The sequence below is a fragment of the Microtus pennsylvanicus genome, chromosome 5 (assembly GCF_037038515.1).
Source record: "Microtus pennsylvanicus isolate mMicPen1 chromosome 5, mMicPen1.hap1, whole genome shotgun sequence".
NCBI lineage: Eukaryota > Metazoa > Chordata > Mammalia > Rodentia > Cricetidae > Microtus > Microtus pennsylvanicus.
Window position 1 is genome coordinate 119,612,847 of NC_134583.1, and position 22,362 is coordinate 119,635,208.

The 22,362-nt window shown below is 47.7% G+C and overlaps 1 protein-coding gene across 1 annotated transcript in view; it reads left to right on the plus strand.

The window, feature by feature from the left end:
- Positions 1–21,006, plus strand: part of Dntt (DNA nucleotidylexotransferase) — a 30,587-nt gene extending 9,581 nt beyond the window's left edge. The window contains exons 2-11 of the mRNA XM_075974074.1: positions 102–276; positions 1,627–1,755; positions 2,587–2,757; positions 3,638–3,709; positions 5,256–5,379; positions 8,434–8,566; positions 9,995–10,103; positions 14,494–14,739; positions 17,815–17,898; positions 20,593–21,006. Of these exons, the coding sequence (XP_075830189.1) occupies positions 102–276; positions 1,627–1,755; positions 2,587–2,757; positions 3,638–3,709; positions 5,256–5,379; positions 8,434–8,566; positions 9,995–10,103; positions 14,494–14,739; positions 17,815–17,898; positions 20,593–20,679 (1,330 nt within the window). The 3' untranslated portion in view covers positions 20,680–21,006. The remainder of the gene's footprint in view (positions 1–101; positions 277–1,626; positions 1,756–2,586; positions 2,758–3,637; positions 3,710–5,255; positions 5,380–8,433; positions 8,567–9,994; positions 10,104–14,493; positions 14,740–17,814; positions 17,899–20,592) is intronic.
- Positions 21,007–22,362: the final 1,356 nt, after the last annotated feature.

Genomic DNA, 22,362 nt, shown 5'->3' on the forward strand with positions numbered 1-22,362 from the left:
CTTGTCTTTTGTCAGCTGGGACACTCTGAAACCTTGAGGAGGAAGGAGAACATCTCATTTTGGAAGCTTCCTTTACTGGTAACTTTGCCTTTCGTTTCTAGTGATTCTGTTACCCACATTGTGGCAGAGAACAACTCAGGGTCAGATGTCCTGGAGTGGCTCCAGCTACAGAACATCCAAGCCAGCTCCGAGCTCGAACTCCTTGACGTCTCCTGGCTGATTGAATGCATGGGAGCTGGGAAACCCGTGGAGACGACAGGAAAGCATCAACTTGTTGTAAGTCTCCCCCTTGCTGGAGGTCCACTGACGGGGACTTCAGAGTTCACAGACTCGGGCTGATGCCAGAGTCCTTTCTTATGGAATCCACTTAGCTCTGTCGGGCTTCCAATTGCTCCTCTGTGTAACAATCCTGCCCACCTCTATAGATGGCGTGAGAAAGTGACATGTAAATAAATCATGCACAGTGTTGATATGTTAAAAACACTGAATAGATGGGCACTATTTTTCTTAAAAATTATTTATTTATTATGTATACAGTGTTCTGCCAGCATGTATGCCAGAAGAGGGCACCAGACCTCATTACAGATGGTTGTGAGCCACTATGTGGTTGCTGGGAATTGAACTCAGGACCTCTGGAAGAACAGCCAGTGCACTTAACCACTAAGCCATCTCTCCAGCCCCATAAGAAAACTATTTTTTTATTATTAATTTATTTGGGTTTTTTTTTTAGACAGGGTTTCTTTGTGTGACGACCCTGTCTGTTCTGGAACTCTCTTTGTAGAGCAGTATGGCCTTGAACTCACAGAGATCCACCTGCCTCTGCCTCCCAAGTATTGGGATTAAAGTTGTGCGCCATTACCACCCAGTTTAAGAGAACTATTATTATGAACACATTTATGCACAGATATTTCAAAATACTTCAGTCCTGACATTCTGGATGTCAAAAAAGTAAAAAGTTTCCAATTTTCTCACTCTGATATAAAAAAAATAAAGAATATGAGTTCTTAAATCCAAGCCCTTGACGAATAATGCTAGAACCTCTGACAATTCACACAACAAAAGAAATGGTCATTAGTTGCTGGTTCTTTTCCTGTTTGTGATTGCAAAAATGCATATATTGACTGTACATACATGAGATAAGATTCACTATCCGGTGTAATTAATATGAATGAAAATGAAATTTATGCCCTGGCAACACTGAAGCATGCATGGGCAGCCTATATATGGTGGCTCTGTTGAACTTGTCCGTATTGGGTCTCATGGTCTAAGCTGAAGAAGACAACTGACCAGGTCTCTTCCTCAAAAGGGAACCAGAACTTATTACAGCTGGTTGTGAACCACCATGTGGTTGCTAGGAATTGAACTCAAAACCTCTGGAAGAGCAGGCAGTGCCCTTAACCCTTGAGCCACCTCTCCGGCCATATATTCTAATAAAAAAAACAATCGTACATGTCTATGATAGGACACTAGAGATGCATGTGACACATTTTGAGTCCTCTGTGATTTTACCCTCTTACAGGAGCAATTGTCTTAAAGTTAATGTTTTTGCATTTAGTAAATGTTTATAGTTATGTACACTTATAATTGACATTGTCATTCAAAATGGACACTTATGCTTTTGTGTAGGTGAGGAGAGATTCTTCCTTGAGTCATGCCCCAGACTCCCAGAACATTCCACCACCGACTGAACAAAAGATCTCCCAATATGCTTGCCAGAGAAAGACCACATTAGACAACTGTAACCAAGTATTCACGGTAATGAGGTCTTCTCAACAACCAGGGCAAAAGTGTGTGTGTGTGTGTGAGTGTGTGTGTGTGGAGGGGGGCTTGAGGCTTCTTTTCATGAGTCTACAAGTGAAATTATGACTTTTCTGGAAATCTGAGAATGTTTCTCTGTGCCTGCCTGCCTAACCTGACCTCTGGTCCTTTGTCAAGTGGGCCTTCTTTTATATGGACACAGAAAAACATATTCTGTTTGTTCTATAGAGGCAGTAGACAGGCTCGCAGCTGCTCCGGGGTCAGAGCTTGCCAGGCTAACACACTCGGTACAGTATCGAGCACGGGGCTTCTCATCTCTACCCTGCAAGCACATCTGTGGGGAAGAACAGGAAACGGGTGGCAGCCCCTGAGTCACAGCTGCCTTCTCTACTAGTAAGGAAAACACGCCTCACCTTAAATAACCCCAACTCTGGGTCGGTGTGATGAACACACCCCTCATTCCATAAGTAGGTTTGATGTACGAACTAAGAGAACCAGAGGTCTGGGGTTCATGACAGAACCCTGGCCACTGACTGGTAAGGAAGACAGCAGAGGGTTATATATACCCAGCATGACTGCTGGGACACCAGAAGCACCAGGTCACAGCTTGGCTGAGTTATTTCTAAGTGTCTGATGTCACTGAGCTCAGTTTTCTCACTCTTCATTCGACATCTATCTTTCCAGTTCAGTGACAATGTCCCACAGGGGAGGATACAGAGGGACAGGAGGCCAATCTTGATGTCAAAGGTACCCCATTAGTGAAGGGGACAGGAGGAACTTGCTAGTGACTCTGACAAAGAGACCAGCTGATCTGGTTTTATTTTTCAGGATGCCTTTGATATCCTGGCTGAAAATTACGAGTTTAGAGAGAACGAAGGCTGTTATGTGGCACTCATGAGAGCGTCTGCTGTCCTGAAATCGCTGCCATTTCCCATTGTCAGCATGAAAGACACGGAGGGAATTCCCTGCCTAGGGGACAAGGTGAAGTGTATCATAGAGGTAAGGGAGAAGCGGAATGTGCTGCCCCTCCAAATAGGTGAGGGAAGACTGAAGAGACCACATAGGTGTGGACTCGCTCCTCTTATTTAACTGTAGATAGATGACATAGCACAGAAAGAGATGGGTATAGATTTATAGAATCCATAACCCAACATGACCCCAGTAAGACTCCATGGATGCAGGTATCAGGGAAAAACCAAAGCCTTAGATCTCAGAGCAGCAGAGTGCTCTGCCTCCCAAGCCAGCCTAGGTGAGAGGCTCGGTCTCACTTAGGGTTCTTCCGGTCCAGAACAGGGTGATGCTCAGTGTGCTGATTCTGCATCTATGTGCTCTGGGGAGGGATTGGGTAGGAGATGCATGTTTAACAACGTTTAAGGATTTTTCAGCAACACAAGTTTGCCATTCAGTAGCAAGTTTCTGTCAAATCTAATGCAAAGTATGTTATTCTAGAAAAAAATATCCCAGCTCAGACAACAGAGGCCCTGGGCTAGACCTTATTAGGGCTTGATAATAACTGAATTTTCAGTGGGCCAACCACTGATCTGATGGACTAAAAAGTCCTTCTCTTAGCAAGTTGAAGCCATTGAGAAGAAAATTATCAGTACTATTTGGGCAATACTTGTCGGTGAATATTTCATCTTAGGTTCTATGAATTCAGGTCCTCATCCTTCTGTAACCTTGTCCAAGATTTTAAAGGGTCTTTAGAGCTATGACCAGCTAAGAGTTTCAGTAACACAGGGAAATTCTTGCTTTCTTCAGATCAACCAGGGAAGCTTCTCAAGTTTTATGAGGAACCAGCTGCTGGGGCTTTGGGTTTGCACATGACGTGATGATGATATAAGGACAGAACTCAAAATCTTTTGCTCACCTCTCCTTGCAGGGTATTATTGAAGATGGGGAAAGTTCTGAAGTTAAAGCTGTGTTGAATGATGAACGATACAAATCCTTCAAAGTACGTGATTTTACATTTGCTTACTGGGGAGTGGTTTTCTATTTACTTGCTGTGGATGGTTATATTAACTCAGACTGCTGTGCCAACATGCCACAGACTGAGCTGCTGAAACGGAAATTTATTCTCTGCCTGTTCTGAAAGCAGAAAGTTTAGGTCAAGGTTCTAGGTCAAGATTCTATGGAGGGCTCTTTTTGTGGCTTCCAATGGCCTGCCACCTCCTTGCTGTGGCAGAGATAGAGGTGAGCAATTGTATGGGTCCTAGTTTGCTTGCTCTTGGTTAGCTTTCTTCACTTTGCACTATTATATTAAGCATGACTCCAAGCTTAGGGAATGGCATCTCCCACAGAGGGCTTCCTACATCAGTCAACAGCCAAGTCATCCCCACAGACAAGCCCACAGGTCAATGTAGTGCAGGTAATTCCTCATTAAGACTCTCAGGTGATTCTAGGTTGTGTTGAGTTGATAGTTAAAACTAATTAACACACCTCCCAAAAACCCCATTGCAAAGACCATCACATCGAGAATTAGGGCTTCAACGTGGGGTACACAACTCAGTTCATTACAGAGTCCTAAGAAGCAAATACATGAACAAACAAGATGTTCCGACTTACTTTCATATAAGGAAATTAACTACCAAGAATCTTCATTCACAGTTACAAATGTCAAAGGGACATAAGAATACAATTAAAACATACATGGTCCTGAAGCACAAACTCATGTCCTTGTCGTCTCTTCATTTCTGGGACTCAGGGTTGAACACTTCCCAGTTTTTCTTAGCTTGGAGTTTCTGGTACTTTGGCCAGTTCCTTTAGCTCATAAGTGATACAAGGCCTAATGTATGGCCGAGCAGGAGCCCAGACTCAAGAGCACAGTTTAAGCCTGTACTTTGCCTTTATCCATTTAAAGATGGAACATTCCGAGCCTACTTGAGCATCCTTCCATCAAAGGCATGGTACACCCTTGTGTGTAAGAGAGGAGCATCCTGGAGGCAGCTGGAGAAACAGCTTCACACATTCATAGAACAGGAGTCTGACACCTAGGTTATGCCGAACCCTTACACAGATGTGGGTCTGCCTCTCACCTGTTTCATTTTGTGGCACTGTGGCTGTGAAAGGATTCTCCAGAAACAAAAAGCCTCTAATAGTTACCATCCCCGGGCTCAAAAGAGTGCTCAGTGAAGTGCTGAGAACCTGAGCAAGAGCCTAGGAACCAATATAAAAAGTCAGGTGCGGAGGCGTGCCGTTTAAATCTCAGCACTGACGCAGAGACGGGCAGATCTCTGAGGCTCACTGGCCAACTGTCCCAGCCTGAGGTTGACGTCCATTTTCCACATGCAGTTACATATGCCCATGCATATGTGTGCAAGTACACACACACACACACACACACACACACACACACACATGCACACGCACACACTACTCTTGCTGATTTTAAGAGTTTTGCTTGTATTTCTTGTCCATGGCCTGAAGCTTTGGAAAGCGCCACTCCATTGTCATAGTGATGATCTGGGGGAACCAACAGCCTGCCTTTCCCTCCCTTTCAGCTCTTTACGTCTGTGTTTGGAGTGGGGCTGAAGACAGCTGAGAAGTGGTTCCAGATGGGGTTCCGAACTCTCAGTAAAATCAAGTCAGACAAAAGCCTGCGCTTTACACGAATGCAGAAAGCAGGTAAAGGGATCGGGAAAATCACGGGTTGCTCTCAGCTTGTCAGGGGAGAGTGATATGGAGGTCACTTTTACCTGGGCTCCAGTCTGGGGAGTCAGGTATATCTCAGCTCCAGCACTCGTCACTGTGTGATCTGGTTAAAACCTTGAGCCTTCGTTATCTCATTGATGAACTGAGATAACCCGGAAACACATCAGCTCACACAAAGCTCTAAACTTAGCCTAGAACAAGGTCTCTTCCTGGGCTGCTGATTGCAGATGTCAAAGCAGGGTGGACGCTGTCCAGCTTCCAACAGCCTTCTCTAGACAACTGGGTCTGACTGTCTCCCTGGGTAAGAAGCTTGCACTGAAGAGTTGAGGGCAGAGGGATAAGCTGACATGGAGGAAGGAGAGAAAGGAGTGTTTGAACAAACTAGACTCACACTGGGCCAGTTCACACTGCGACAATGTGCTAGGGACTGGAAAACAGAAACGGGCATCAATCTAGGCACAGCCTTGATCTATCCAAGCAGAGCCTGAAGAGACCTCAGAGCAACATGGAGACAGAAGAATTATCACCATCAACTGAAAGTCTCGCAAGCCCCCCAAGTCCTCCATGGTGGTCAGGTCATTTTCTTCCATGGACTGTGTTGGGACCTTATTCAGAAATAAGGAAATACAGTTAATAACCCCCAAATGTGTAAGATTTGTTTGCTTTTAACATGCAATAAAAATAGAGTAAAACTGTCCTTCAAGAGGGAGAGGGAGTGCCAGCCATAATTTCAAGTGTTTGGCTTCTGAAGTTATGGAGAATTGTAAAGCTATCAAGAGGAGCTATGGAAGTAATGGAGCCTTCTAGCAGAGGCTGGGTATGTGGGGTAGTCAATAGGTAGCTTCTACTCAGGTCATAACAACAGACAGACAGACCACAGGCAACGAAATCACAAGAAGCAGTAGAGGAGGGGGATCCTATCTTGGGCATCCCACAGTGACACTATAGAAGACCCTCATTCATGTTGTAACCCTGCTGATTTCTGTTTTAAAATATTTTTATTTTTAGTTTATGTACATGGTTGTTTTGTCTGTACGCATGTCTGTGCACCACATGTGTGCAATGTCCATGGAGGTCAGAAGAGGGCACCAGATCCCCTGGAAGTGAAGTTACAGCTGCTTGTGAGTCACCATGTGGATTCCAGGAATCAAACCTAGGTCCTCTGGATGAGCAGCAAGTGCTCTTAGCCACTGAGTCCTTGCTTAGATTTGTTGATGTCTGAGGAATTCCTATTAAACTTTATACAATGCCACACAGGAAATTTAAAAATAATAGTCTAAGAAAAAAGATCTAGTTTTTCTACTCTGGACCCCAGAATACACATTAATAAGTGTATTTTAAATACCTTTTAAAAGAAATGCTTGCAATCATTAAACTTAAGTGCCAAGGAGACAGATTGGAAGGAGAGTGAGGACTGCTAACACACACAGAGGAAGTGGGAAGAGACATCGTGTTTCATTCAGATAGACTTGAGCTTGTGCTCCTTCTGCTTCAGTGCTTTGAGTCCTGGGAATACAGGTGTGAGGTGCTGGCCGACAGCTACACCTTCTTTAGAAAAATCACAACTTCATGTGCATGGACATCGTGAGGGAACATGGGGAATTCCAGGTACCAGCTGAGCTGTACTTGAGTGCCAGTGATGCTGGCAGTTTCTCTATTAAAGATTAGTGGAGTGTTGCTCTGTGGACCAAACCCCCCCCCCCCCACACACACACAGAGAGAGAGAGCTATGTCCCAGTATAAAGGTGACTGTTAACAATACAGCTAGAAAAGACATCAGTATTCATATGAAGACGGTAGCTCCTCAAGCATCTGGCTTGGTAGGGACGGGTGATGGGGGTATTAGCATGAGCATCTTTTCTTCATCCTGTCAACACATTTCCCACAACTGTCCCATTTAGAGATCACAGATGGCTTTGAACCTGGGAGCTTTGTTGACAGCTTGCTCAAGCCAAATGGCCTCCTGGCCTCCTGTTGTCCTGGGGTGAGAGACAAGGAGCAACAGGTTCTCTGTGTCCCGTTGTGCCAATCAGCAGCTTCTAGGGGAGTATGTCTCCTGCTTGTCAAGTGGCATTTGGGTGGTCCCCTTTGGGGACCCTTAATGAAAGTTCAGTGTTTTGTATAGAAGCTTGAGTAACTGTCTCAGGCACACCCAGCTTCCCTTAGTACTTCACCCTAATCCTTGGAGTTAGGCATCTTTCCTTGTCTGCCTCCCTCCAAACACTCAGTGGGACTAGCCAGATGCTCCCACTCCCTCTCCCTCATGACATCGCTTTTGAACAGTCATTGGTTTATAGTTCTCAGGCCCAGAAGAGAACATCAGCCTCTCCAAGGCACTTGGCTTTGCTTTGGACACAGACCATCTACTTCCTCTTATGGCCTTTCACTTTTCTAAAGAAGCCATCAATTCAAGTCCTGAGACACCACTCCCCTCTTGGGTCAGGGGTTAAGACAAGGTTTCTCTGTGTAGCTCTGACGGTCCTGGAATTCACTATGTAGACCAGGCTGTCCTGGAACTCACAGAGATCTGCCTGCTTCTGCCTCCTGAGTGTTGGGATTAACAGTGCGAGTCATCACTGCCATCCCCCCATCCCCCTTGTTGGTTAAGAAGGCTGGACACGGTGCTGCACACATGTAATCTCAGCACTTGGGAGGCAAATGCAGAAGAATTAGGAGCTCGGAAACAACTGGACCTTTGCTCAAAATAGAGGAGAAAAAGGAGGAGGAAGAGGAGGAAGATGCGACTGTGCTGGCTCTTCATTGTGACATCAGATAGGAAGAGTTCACATCCCAGAAGGATTTGAATACTTTTCCTTTAATTAGGACATTGTAGACCTCTCCTTGAGAATCCAAAGCTCCATTGTGACTGTGAAAAGCCCACAAGCAAGCAAACAAGACAACACCATAGATGACTGTGCTCTGTGCATAGTCTGATCCAGACCCTGTCTGAGACAGCCTCCTCTCCCACTAACGCTGGGTCGCCTTATGTGTGATTTCTCTCCACTGGCCGGCCAAATGGCCTCTCAGGATTCCTCTACTACGAAGACCTTGTTAGCTGTGTGAACAGGGCGGAAGCAGAGGCCACCAGTGTGCTAGTCAAGGAGGCGGTTGCAGCATTTCTTCCAGATGCCTTGGTCACCATGACTGGGGGGTTCCGCAGGTAAGCGATGTCATTGTTTCAGCACCCCTCTCCTACCTGCCCCTGAAATGGTGCAAAAGGCTCATCCCGACCCAGTGCCAGCTCTCTTTGTTGCTCTGACTCCTGTCCCCTGCGTTGCATTTCGGGAGCTCCAAATGGCTAAGCATCCCTTGCATACAGAGCTGTGTCTTGCTTCTGGAACTTTGGTCAGGTGAAATTTTCCCTGTACTTTTGTAAAATTGGCAACCGTCTGACTCCTCATTCCTTAAGACTCAGTTTAGATGCTGCTTCAGCAAGCCCTCCTCGACTTGCTGTTGCTCTGTGCCGGATTAGGGACTTTCTTCCATGTTTCCCAGATGCCTGCTACACCACGTGTGCATTCCGTGTGGAGCTAGTGGGGGCTAGTTCCCACTGAGACCAGACTAAGAACCCAATCACAAAGCAGGTGCTCAAGAAAGTTTGGTTGAGTCGGTGACAGTTAAGTGAACAAGTCTTCAGAAATGCATGCAGTCAGTTGGATACCAAATGCCTCCATAGCAGAAAGGGACCCATCCCTCCTGCCCTTCACCCACCTCTCCTGAGACCTTACCTGGTCACTTGGATCAAAAAAGACTAAATCTAAATCCCTGGGCTGAGGTTGTCACTCAGTTGGTTGAATGCCTGCTTGACATGAAGGGAACCCTGACTCTGATTCCCAGCATGGAATAAACCAGGTGTGGTGACGCATACCTCTAACCTCAGCGCTTGTTGGGGGCGCAGAGGCAGGAGGATAAGAAGTCCAGGGAAATCCTCAGCTTCACAATGAGTTTAAAGTCAGTCTGGACCATAGGAGACCCTGCCTTTTAAAAGGGGGGGGGGGAGACAAAGAAAAATCCCTTAACTCACACCATAATTCCAAGAAGGCTACCTTGTATGGTATGGCCATAGCTCTTGGTAGGCTACTTACTGTCACCCATGTTTCTGTGCGTATGTGCTGGGTGTAGAAGTAATCTTTGTTACTTTCTTCCCATCCATATACAACTGATGGGGAACTTCAGCCAATCACATTCTGTTTAGGGTGTGTCCCCCTGGGGCCACACAAAACAAATAAAACATCCAGGTGTGTTTGCCTCTTCCTCTTTGTCCTCTGCGTTCCTGGATTGCTGGAACCCTGATTTGTAAGTTTTTTTTCTTTTGTTTATTAAAGCTGAATATTATTTTAAGTTGGTCTGGTTAATTACAACTTCCGATCAACCATGCCCATCATACAACAATCTACAGACCACATGTGAATCTCCTGCCTTGAATTGGTTCGTAAGAAGTAGAGCTGGACAACCAAGAACAGCTGATCTAAAATGTTGTGAGCATTTTGCACCACAAACCTCACACTTGAGACACAGAAACAAAGACTTTTTTTTAATGAAGAGCTAAAATTATAACTGATTTTCATTCTGTGCTTTTTTGAATTAGGGGTAAGATGACTGGGCACGATGTAGACTTTCTAATTACCAGCCCAGGAGCCACAGAGGAAGAAGAGCAGCAACTCCTGCATAAAGTGACAGACTTATGGGGACAGCAGGTGAGGAGACCAAGACAACCGCTTGCCACTCCAGACCCCCTTAGCGGTGCTTTTCGCTTGTTTCTCTTCTATGCTGTGTGTGTGGTATAAGTATGTGAGTGTGTGTTTATGTGTAGTGTTGTATGTGTGGTGTACATGTGTGGTGTGAAAGTGTATGTGAGGTATGTGTGTATGTCTAGTATTGTGGTACGTGTGGTATGTGTATGTCTAGCAATGTGTGTGAGAGTGTGAATGGATGTGTGCATGTTTTGGTGCATGTGTGTGGGTGCATGTTTTGCACATGCATAAGCATACATGTGGGGGTGCATGAAGAGCTAGAGGCTGATGCTGGGGTTCATCCTTTGTCACTCTTCACCTTATTCACTGAGACAAGGTCTCCCAATCAAACCGAGAGCTTGTCAATATGGGTTGTCCTACTAGCCAGCCTGCTCTGGAGACCCCTTTTCTCCACCTTCTGAGGCTGGAATTGCAGGCAGACTGTCATGTCCACCAAGCACTCCTATGGGTTCTGGGGATTTGAAACTAGGGTCCTCGTGATTACATACCCATGATTTAACCACTGATCCCTCTCCCCAGCCCCAAGCATTGTTAATTTTATGTTACATGATCATTGTACAGTAAATTGTCAATTGTGTTTGTAACACCTCATTATGGCACCCCACGGCTGGCATGAGATGGACCAGCTTTGGGCCCCAGGCTGTAAACGGAGATTACTCTTACATTTCCCGGCTGCTCAGACCCAAATAATCACACAGAAACTATATTAATTACAACACTGTTTGGTCAATAGCTTAGGTGTCTTTCTAGCTAGCTCTTATATCTTAAATTAATCCATTTCAAATTTTTTTTTTATTTTACCTCGAGGCTCGTAGTTTGTTACTTCTTGCTTCTTGGGCAGCTACATGGTGCCTGCCTCCTTTAGCAGTTACATGGTGTCTCTTTGACTCTGCCTACTCTCTCTCTCTCTCTCTCTCTCTCTCTCTCTCTCTATATATATATATATATATATATATATATATATATGTTCAGATTTCTCGCCTGGCTTTGTTCTGGCCAAAATAGCTTCTTTATTAACCAATGGTAATAAAACACACATCCCTAAGCTATACATTCCACGTGTGCATTTTGTTAGAAGAAGAAAGCCAATGAGGGTAGCCTGGACCATGCAGAGGTCATGGCCAATAGGTACCACCCATTGTTAATGGTCGAAGCTGAGTTAAACTAATCCCATATCCAAAGCCATCTGACTTCTGGCCTTCGCATCAAGCACCAATTTCTAGAGAGAAAAAGGGGCTCTCCCCCAGGACCCTGCAGGTCTGACTGAGTGGAGGAGGCTGGACCTGAGTTTCTCTAGTGCAGCTTCCCCCTTTCTGGTTAGACAATGTCTGCTGGGCATGGGCCAAGCTCACCGATATGCCAGAGAGGGGAGACCAGACAGAGTGGAAGCTAGAAATAGCCAGCCCCAGAGCCATAAGCGATTTCAGAGTCAGCCCCAAGTTCATCTGTGGGACCATGCCATGTCTCCCTGTCCCTTTCAGGAGATTGAGCGCAGAATGAGCTCTGGAGCCCCTGAGAGTAGAGAAGATAAGGTCAGTCAGAAGACACTACTAGAAGAGTAGACACTTGCCCAGTACTCTGTGCTGGGGGAGCAGCGGAGAGGAAAGGCTCTCACTGGCAGGGCACAGGCTATCTCTCCCCCAGGCCTGTTGCCACGCTGGAGGCTGGAAACTCATTGATGTTTGTGTTGTGCCATTGTTCTCATGCTGAGACTCTCTGTGACTGCTGGAGTAGAGAGGGGGCAGGGGACGCCCTCTTTGCCTGGCCAGTTTGCAGGTATTCCTGCTGTGGTCCCTAGGGATCGGCATTATAGTCCCAGGCCCTGCAGTAAAACACTGAAGTCTGATCTGAGACTTCGGAAGTAGGCAGTGGTGGTGCAACCCGGGATGGTCCCTAACGGTTCATGGTCCATTTCCTGTCTGTGCTAGCAGGAGATTCAGTTGCGGTGGGGGGAGGAGGAGGGGATGGAGGGGGATGGCTGTCTCTGGAGTGCCTGACAGACGGTAAATAACCAACAAATAGAGGCTGGGATGATCACTGGCAGGATTGCTTATTGATCTCTGTGTGCGAGCCAGGCACTGGGCTGCAGGGGACCCAGCAGCCAGCAGGTCAGCCCCCTTCCCTTTCCCCTTCTCCTTCCCCTTCCCTTTCCCTCATGGACAAGGTGTCCCTTCCCTGGACACATGTCCAGGGCCTCAGCTGTGAAATTGACAGAGTTGGTAGAATTTGACTTCTGCTTGCCCTTCACTTCCCTCCCCTGCCATCCTTACACCGAACTTCTCTTTACAGATGAACGTAAGCACAGCCGTGTGCTGCGCACAGTGCACACACATGTGTGTGCACTCACTGACCGTGCACAGCATCCCCACAAGATGCTTAAATGTCTGAGAAGTATGTTGAACAGACCAGGGGCCTCGGTATGGCACCCTTGGGAGAAAACCCCTTGGTCAGAGGTAGGAGAGAGGAGGCTGAAGAGATTGGAAACACTGATCTCGGGGAGGTCAGAGTTCCCCAGACATGCCTTCTGCCTGAATTCCAACTGTGGCTGCTAGCCGTTCACCACACAGGAAGGAGAGGACATGAGTCAGGCTTGGGTTCATGAGCCGTGAGTAGGACCCCGGTACAAGGAACCTAACTTCATGATTGTCACCCCTGGAGTTCATGGAACTTCTGGGAGATTCAGAATGTTGAGAAGGAGGCATGGTGGCTCATGCTTGTCACCTCAGCAATTCAGGAGGCTAAGGCCGGAGGGTAACCTTGAGTTTCATTCCAGGCTACCCAGAACCAAAAGGAGTTTAAAGTCAGCCCTCTATGACTGGGACCTTGGTTCAACCAACCTTGGATAGGAAGAGATACTAGAAACAACAAACAGAAGCAACAACAAAAATAAAATAAAATAAAAACCCACACCTATGCCGAGCATGTATAGACACCCCCCCCATCTTCAGTCTCTAACAATACAGTATGACAATAATATATTCATTTACATAGTATTAGGTAATTAACCTAGAAGTGATTGAAAGTCTCCAGGGAGGTGTGTGGTTCATATGCAAAAGTCTACCACTTTGTGTGTTGAGCATCTGTGAATTTTGCTACCAGGATGACTGAGGGATGACTGCCTTCACTTTGGAAAACTGACTTCAGTTTGAATAGCAGACACTGGTTCCTCCAAGGAGATGGAAGGGACCAAAAACAAAGGGCAAGAAGGGCTGCTGGCTGCGGATCCCCTCCCTGGGCCCCCTAACAGCCCTTCCTGCTCTTACACTGCTGGCTTGGTATATCCTGGGGTTAATTGGTCCACTAAGATGGAGAGGGCGGAGCCTCCTCTGTGTTTGAAGAAAAGCTGAGCTGCTCTGCTCCTCCAAGCTCCACACCCTGGGACTAGAGGGAAGATGTGGTGGGAAACGCCTCCTTCCTAACTGGGACGGTCACTCCGTTTCTACTGGGAAGACAACCACGGGCACCGATGGCCAAGTCAGAGCCCACCCTCAAAGCGGCTCCAGAGGAGAGAAATCACATCGAGAGAAGTAGGGACAGGGAAGGGAACTGCAAACAGTGGGGACACCCAGCAAAAAGCTGGCTCTACTGTGGAGAGCACTGGGCACCAGAAGGAACATTCTAGTCCAAGCTTTGACATGTTCAGGTTCAATTCACCCAAGAATGCTCCCATTTATTACCAGCCAAGTGCTACTGCTGTGTGGAGCAGAGGAACTCCCAGGGGCTGGTGCTAAACTGGTACTCCTTTAAATCACATCTTCATTTTCTGAACAGAAACTTGAGATGGAACAGGCATCATGGGATTTCTCCTACTGCCTCCAAGATAGGCAGATAGTTCTCTCAGGAGAAGCATCATTTCAGGATCTGGGTTATACTCGGTGGTAGAATGTCTAGCCCTGGATTCAATCCCCAACACTGCAAAAAAAAAAAAAAAAAAAAAAAACCAAAAAACAGAAACCAACAGAAGCAGCAGGTCACCATATACCACATAGGGCCTGAACCCTTTGACCCAGTCAGGCGACCATCATTGGGACACATAGGAAACAGTGGTGGCTTTCTCTTCATTGTAGTTTGTTTTTAAAGGAGCAAGGTTGTCCAGACAAGGAGAGGTGGGGTCTCTGAAGTTTTATCATTGAGTAGTTTGGGCTCAGTCTTTCTCATGGAGAAATTTCTTTTCTGCAGAGAGAGTCTGAGAACTGCTTCCCACTTCCTCTCCTAGCTGCTGAGCGAGCAAGGACGAAAGTCCACCCACATCTGTTCAGCTCTGAAATGGCTTCCTTTAAGATGGTAAGGGTGCCCCGAGGGCCCTTTCTGAACTTGCTCCCTCTCTTTTCAGGGGTTGCTTTTGTACTGTGACCTCATAGAGTCGACGTTCGAAAAGTTCAAGCTGCCGAGCAGGAAGGTGGATGCCCTCGACCACTTCCAGAAATGCTTCCTGATTTTGAAGCTACACCACCAGAGAGTGGGCAGTGGCAAGAGCAGCCAGCAAGAAGGAAAGGACTGGAAGGCCATCCGTGTAGATTTGGTCATGTGCCCCTATGACCGCCGGGCCTTCGCGCTGCTCGGATGGACTGGCTCCAGGGTAAGGGCTGTCTGCTGGTCTGCTGTTAGCTGTCCTGGCCCTGGGGAGAGCAAGGAGACAATGCCCCTAAGCCCCTAAATTGGGCTATGATATTAACATATGGTCTAATGAGTCAGATTCGTTTAGACCAGTTATCCCCAAGGTGCTGCTCACCAAGCCAGCAGCAGTGGCCTTCCCTGGGGACAGGTTAGATTTATAAATTCTCCACCACACTGTATGCCACTACACCAGAAACTCCAGGCACCGAAGCCCAGACACCTATTTGAAAATCCCATAGGCAACTAGGAGGTATCTTAGGTAAACCCAGGAAGCAGTATAGTGTGAGTGGCCCAGATGGATTCAGTCCTAGGGGTTCAGCCTGCTTCTGCCCAGCTGACCGATCTTGGACAAGCTGCCTAGCCCTACAGGATGTGAATGGCACCCTCCAGGGCCAACAGTGCACAGCTTGCACCAGCCCAGGTCGCAGCTTCAAGTCTGCTGCAAACAAGGATGCAGCTGCACCGTGGATCTGTAGCTTCTACCTACTATCTACGTATCTTGTCTGAAGCACAGACCATGTGCGCACCTGCTGTCTCCCAGGGCTGCTCTAAGAGACTGGTGAGGTTTTTTTAAAAGAAAATTAGAGATTCAGGAGGATGAACCCTGCTCTATCCCTGGCTTCACAGTTTTTGGGTAAATGACACTCCCTGGGCCTTCTTCAGGCTGAGAGCAGCACTAACCCCGCAGGGTTCTGCTGAGGACTCGGTGGCTTGTCTTAAAGCTGGAGTCCAGCTGGGCACCCCAGCTCCTCCCTTAGAGGTAACGCTGGGCTCTTGTTAAGCATCTGCAGTCATGTAGCACAGCCGAGCATTCACAGAACAAGGCAGCTGGCACTGAGCCGGGCACAGGAGGTTACTGCCTGCACCACAATAAGGCTGTCTGAGTATCTTATCTGGTCCTAGCCTGAAGCCACAGGATCCTGTTAGGACTCCTGTTAGGATCCTGTATGGCACTCCTTAGTTCTCCCTTTTAACTCAGGGCGGCAGCCCAGGTCACTGGTAGACCGTAGACCAGGGGGGCCTGCAGGCTCTGTCACACTTGGTCTTCCTTCTACTGCTGCTGCTGCCATGCCGGACCCCCCATCTCAGGGCTGGCCAGCCCACCTGGGGCTTTCCTACAAAGAAAGAGGGTGGGTGTGGCTTGGTTCTACCCAAGGGAGAGAAGCAGGAAAGAGCACCAGTGAGGTGCAGCTGATGTGAATCAGAGGGGCTGCCTCTTGTCTGAGTCCGCAAGGTCCAATCTAGTACTTCTCAAAAGTAATACATTGTTTCCCTGGTAGATTCAGCCCCCAGCATGTTGCCTGTGTGGCAGCCACCCACCTCCACCCCAGCAAATCTCTGGGTCTCGGGAAAGGACCGGACTCCTCTCTTAGTCAGGGTTACTACTCCAGTGATGAAACACCGTGACCAAAGAAACTTGGGGAGGAAAGGGTTTGTCAGCGTACATGTCCGTATCATAGTTCATCAACAAAGAAAGTCAGAACAGGAACTCAAGCAGGGCAGGGACCTGGAGGCAGGAGCTGGTGTGGAGGCCATGGAGGGGTGCCGCTTACCAGCTTGTTCCCCATGGTTTGTTCAAACTGCTTTCTTATAGAGCCCAGGACCAGCAGCCCAGGGAATGGCCCCACCCACAAAGGGCTGGGCCCTCCCCCATCAATCTCTAATTAAGAAAATGCCCTACGGCTGGATCTTATGGGGGCATTTTCTCAGTTGAGGTTCCCTCCTTTCAGATGACTCTAGCTTGTGTCGAGTTGACATCAAACTGTCCAGCACAACTCTCTTGAGCCATTCTGGTTTTTATCACTCTCTTCAAGCCCTTGTTCAGTGATGCCCACCATGGCAGTCCTGCCTGCTCAGTAAGTCCCCAGCACGGGCTTCCTATCCGCCCACAGTCTGTTATTATTTGTTAATTGTTTGTGTTCCCTGCTAGACTCTCAGCTCCCCAAGGAACTGGCAGAAGCTGGCACTCTGTTTAGTGAACCGTATCTCTCTTTGCACGCACAGAAATGCTCTGAAGGCCTTGGCTGAGGAGTTTAAGAATACATTTGTCTCTCCCAAACCACACAGGGCTGGGGGCTGAGAGCTGGGAGAAACCCTTTATTGACCCCATTCAGCCTCTCCAGATGCTTGCAAACCAGCGAGAGATGTGGGCAACTGCTGCCCAGACAAGAGCTAGGATCGGGTGGCAGTGAGCTAAACAGGACCTGGAACGTCCCTAATCTGTGCTAGCCAATCTGTTCCCTGCAATTGATCTTCAATGCTGGTTGTGTCTGCACCAGCTACAGAAACTTTCCAGTGAAGAGGAAATCATTTCTCCCCACTAGAGGGCGCGCCTGTCCCAGGTGTTCTCACTAATGCCAAGGGAAAAGACAGTTTTCCAGACCTGGGTTTCTCTAGGGAAGCCAGCAGCAGTGTGTGTGATCCACTGTCCTCGTTTCTAGGGTTTGCTTGCCACCCTTCCTAGTCTTCAGATTTTCAGGGTGTGTTCCTGATCATGAGAGATGTCATCCAGGAGCAGGTGACTCCTCACAGAGTCTCAGCATGGGTGGACATCCAAGAGGGAGGGGCCTTTACGAGTACTCCCTCCATTGTGGGACAAAGCAAGGCTCAGAAAGGCTGGGTAGTGTGCCAAAGGATGCAGGGATAGGCCCCAAATCTGGGCCACGATCTTCCCATTCCTCACCTTCTTTTGTAATGATGGTATTTAAAACTGAAGATGACTTAGGCGGCATTCACTCTGGACCAGGTATTTTCCCATAAACAATGCCCACGCTGTCCATTTTATCCAGATATTTACACGCTTTCTGCTGCCTGCTGGACACCGCCTGACAAGGGACCAAGCCAATAAGTTTCCAGTTCAAACCAAGTTTGTGTTCTAGTGCGGGGATCCCAGAGCTCAGCCACCTAGGACCTTGGCCCTGAGGAAGAAAATCACACAAGAAAATATGCTAGAAGGTGGCCGTTTCAAACACCTGAGGGTGCAGGATGGTTCTAAATACCACACGAGGACGGTAATTTATATGAATTCACCTTGCAGCAGTTTGAGAGAGACTTGCGGCGTTACGCCAGCCATGAGCGGAAGATGATTCTGGACAATCATGCTCTGTATGACAAGACCAAGGTAGTGTCTCCTTCCTGAGGTGGGCTACTGACCTTTACCCCCAAACCCTTCCCTTGAACAGGTTTTTAAAACAATTTTTTACTGTATTTCTTTATTTATTTTATAGTGGGAGAAAAGGGGGCATGAGGAGGTGGGAGGAGCCGGTTCTATCCTGCCATGTAGGTTCTAGGTATTGAACTCGGATTCTCAGGACTGGCAGAAAACCCCTTTTCCTACTGGTCTCTCTTATCCCGCCCTCACTCCAACCCAAACTGATTTTAGTGTCCAGGTCCTGCTTCTCTCCGCTACACACGTTCTGTTCTCTGCAGAACACAGTTGAAAGGGGGGGGGGACCGTATCTACTCAGACGGCAGTGCCCCCCTGACCCAGGGTGCAACTCTGGAGCTTCTGGGCCAACTAATGAGCTGATGGGCTCCAGGGCCAGCACAGAGGTGGCCAGAATTGAGTTGCTATATTCCTGATGTTTACAGCCATTTACTCCCAAGAAAATAAAGACTCACTACAAGTCCTAAGGGTGGCAGGAATACCAATGCAGTCATGTTCTGAGTGGGTCATTAAGGAACATCTCCTGCAGTAGAGTAACACAGGTGCCCAGAGACGGATGGGAAGCCGTCAGACCTCAGTCACTCATCGTGGGGAGCTCACTTGATGGTGGTGCCTTGTTCAGTCATGCCTCAGAACAGTGACAAGTTACCATAAGGCTGATGAAGAGTTAGCAAGTCTACTGTCAAATCCATAAGCCAAAAGGCCTACTGTTCTTATAGTGGTCAAGAGCACCAAATTAGGCTTGGAGGAAAAGAGTCTAAAAGAATCTGATCTCTGGCCAGGTGCACACCTTTAGTCTGCACTTGGGAGGCAGAGGCAAGAGGATCTCTGTGAGTTCGAGGCCAGTCTGGTCTACAGAGCGAGTTCCAGGACAGCCAGGGGTACACAGAGAAACCCTGCCTTGGAAAAAAAATTGATCTCCTTGTCCTCTCAGGGTTTATCATAGTTTAAAGGAAACTAACAATGAAAATACCTTAAGTAAAAGAAAAGGAGTTTGGGCAAATACTGCGGTCTCTGGGGCAACACTGCATTCAGGTACGGATGTATCCAGGTGCTCAGGTGGGCTTTCTGGGGTTGTTCTCATTGTCAGGCAAGGTTTTCCCATGAGTCCCATTTATCCAGCTATTCTATCAGAAAAGATCTTTTTTTTTCTAGTTTTTTTTGCATGGATTCTAACTGCTCATTGACCAGGCTAGGGTCATGTGTTCACCTATTAGTCCGTTGCCATGGTACCCATTAGCCAGATTTGGGTTGTGTGCTTCTCCCTAGAGATGAGAGCAGCCCCACATCCTCATGGATGAAGGGGAAAGCGAATCCTTATAGAAATTCAAGGTGCTTCTCCCGGAGGAGGAGGCAGTAGGTCCTGGCAGAATAGCCTCACACACTGAGCACACAGGGGAAGGCAGAGCTATAGAGTTCAGGTCAGGGAGGCTTGCGAGTGACCGTGTAATAAATAATTCAACAGGCGCCAGTTCTGGGCCCAGGACGGTGCTGTGTATTAGAAGGGACTCGGAGGAAGAAGTGCTTGGCCTGAAAGAGACCAAGGGGTAGAAGCTGGAGGGTGGAGCCTGTGGGCAGGTGTGGGAGGCTGGAGAGGACGCAGCATGTACAGCAGCCTGCCCTGACCAGCAGTTTGTCCCTCTGCTGCACATTAGAATAGTCTAGAACCTTAAATAGATTGATGGCGAGACTTCTCTGGAGCTTTGACTTCACTGGGCTGGAGTGTGACTCGTGTTTCAGGCTATTTTATTATGAGGAAAAGAAAAGCTCCATCAAATGGTTCCAAAGAACAATTATGGTTAAGAATAAGGGTCTAGACTGGAACAATGGCTCAGTGACTACGAACACTGGCTGCTCTCACAGAGGGTCTGGGTTTGATTCAACCACATGGTGGCTACAATGCCCTTTTCTGGCCTCCTCAGGCACCAAGCATGAATGTGGTATACAGACATATGCGTGGTCAAAACACCCATATATTTAAACATTTTAAAACTAGAAGAGACCAGTAGGGCCAGAGAGATGGCTGTGCCAGCACAAGGACCTGAGTTCAGACCCTTAGCACCACATAACAGCCAGGAGTGGGACATATCCGTAACTCTAGCCATTGGCAAGGCCAAGACAAGCAGATTCTTGGAGCTAATCAGTCTAGTCAATTATAAGCTACTGGCTCAGTGAGAAACCCTGTCTCAAAAAAAAAAAAAAAAGGAAAACGGTAGAGGAAGACATCATCTAGTGTTGAGTTCTGCCCTCCACATGGAACACACGAACGTACATGCATCTCCACACATATGCGTCCACATGTCAACATGCACTCACACACACAAACAAGAAGAATTAGAAAAGAATTCCCTGTGTCATTATTTTGCCTTGATTCACACGTGCCATTTCCTGGATGGAAAAGTGTCGAAAGTACAGGAAGCAGTCACTAGGGCTTTTGTTGTTTGTTTGATTGTTTGGGTTAAGGTCTCACTCTGCGGCCCAGGCTCCTGCCTCTGCATCCCAAGTGCTGGGGTTCCAGGTGGGGGTCACCACACCCTGGCTTCCTCTGACCTTTCATATTCAGGAGCAGGTGGGAGGTGGTTCAGTGTGACTGCGCTGAGAAGCTGAGGGAAAGCTATTGAGTGTGTGTGTTTCTCCTTACACTTCCAGAGGGTGTTTCTTGAAGCAGACAGTGAAGAAGAGATCTTTGCCCACCTGGGACTGGATTACATTGAACCATGGGAAAGAAACGCCTAAGAATGAGTCGCTGATTTGGTTCTCTTCAGGTTAGACAAGCCGGGTTGTGTGTTAGCTTAGGAAAGTCTGGGATTCTTTAGGCCTCAGGCAATGCAGACAGCAAATGGATCACATGGAAACTATGTCTAGAGAATATTCTAGAGCAACTTTGTTGGCTTGATAAGCTGGGATGTGGCCGTGGGTCACATTTTCAGGCTGTCTGTCCCACTGCTATATAGAATTCGTGGTCCATTCTTTCAATAAAAATGATATTACCATTGGCGCTTCATGCAGAGAAGAGCATCAAAGCCCACCTAACCCCTGTGTGTCTGGATCTCTGTATACATCAACAATAAAAATAGAAACAAAAGGCTAAAGTTTTCTTTGCTCGGTTATTATATTTGTAGACACAAATGGGACCATGGAAGCGAAAGCTTGCCGTTGATTTTGAAGGGACACACAGGTGTAATACGTGCATCTGAGGTTCCCAAGGGGACTCTGGGTCCCTTAGGCAGGGTGCTGACTCCTAGTTGTCTTGGCTCTGCTCTGAGCTGGTTCCTTCCCTGACAGCACTGAACTGTATCAGGATGGGTTCTCACTGCTCTCTCTTGGTCGCAAATGCATTTCCTAAACCACAGCAGGAAAGTCTTCCTTTTCCCCCTGGATCTCTCAGAAAGGCAGTAGGGTTTCTTCATCTCCGGGCACCCAAGGCAAGGAAGCAAGTTCTGGAACATTCCTCACCAGATCCATCCTTCCCTCCTGCTTCCACAGATCCTATATTCTGAAGAGTCCAAAAGGCCCCGGATTGTAGCTAGGTCATTTTCCTCAACCTGCTGTCGAGCTGGAGACAAACCGATGAGTATCAGTCTGTTTCCAGGGGATGGGAGACACCACGTGAAGAAGAGAGGTCCTTGACACACAGTCTGGAGGGAATCTGGTGTCACAGCTTACTGTGCTTTTCCCACAGGGGGTTAATCAGCTTTACCCAGATGTCCATTTTCCACGGTCTTGGATGTTACCAAAGCTTTGGCCCCCACCTCCCACACCGCTGGTAACGCTAGAAAGACAAACATCAGCTTTGTCATTTCTTAAGGCCTGGTCAAAAGAACAGAATACCTTTTGGCCTTGGTTGGCAACGTGGCAGTCTGATCTGTCTCAAAAGATCCGAATGTTTCATACTATTGCTCCTCCCTTAGGAGATAATCCATTTGGACCTGTCAATCACTTGGCCAAGAGACCACCCCTTGTAAGACTGCTTCTACTAAAGTCTTGCTAAGGAGACAGGAGGAATGATTGTCCCTGTGAGGAGACAGTGTACGTGTTCCTCCCAGAAACGTCCCTTCTGTGGAGTTGCTTCAAGAGCCATCACCACAGGGCTTTGCCACACCTGCCTGCTCTGTGGGATTACTCAGAAAAGCCTGACTTTTCCTTTGCAGCAGCCTAGCTGGTAAGCCAGCACGAGGCCTGACTGCTACCCCTAGTTTAGATCTTTTCAATGTGTCAGTTGATGAAGGAAGAGAAGGAAAAAGAAAGAAACAAGAGCACGGTGCAGTTTAAGTTTCCAGCACAGAGGCCCCCTCACTACCTGCTAGAGGGGTTCTGTTTCAAGGCAGGGAGGGGCTACAGAGAAAGGTCGGGAGCCCCACGTGTGCAGTGCTGGAGGAAGCACACTTAGGTTCTGACCAGCCTCAGAAGGAAAGAGGC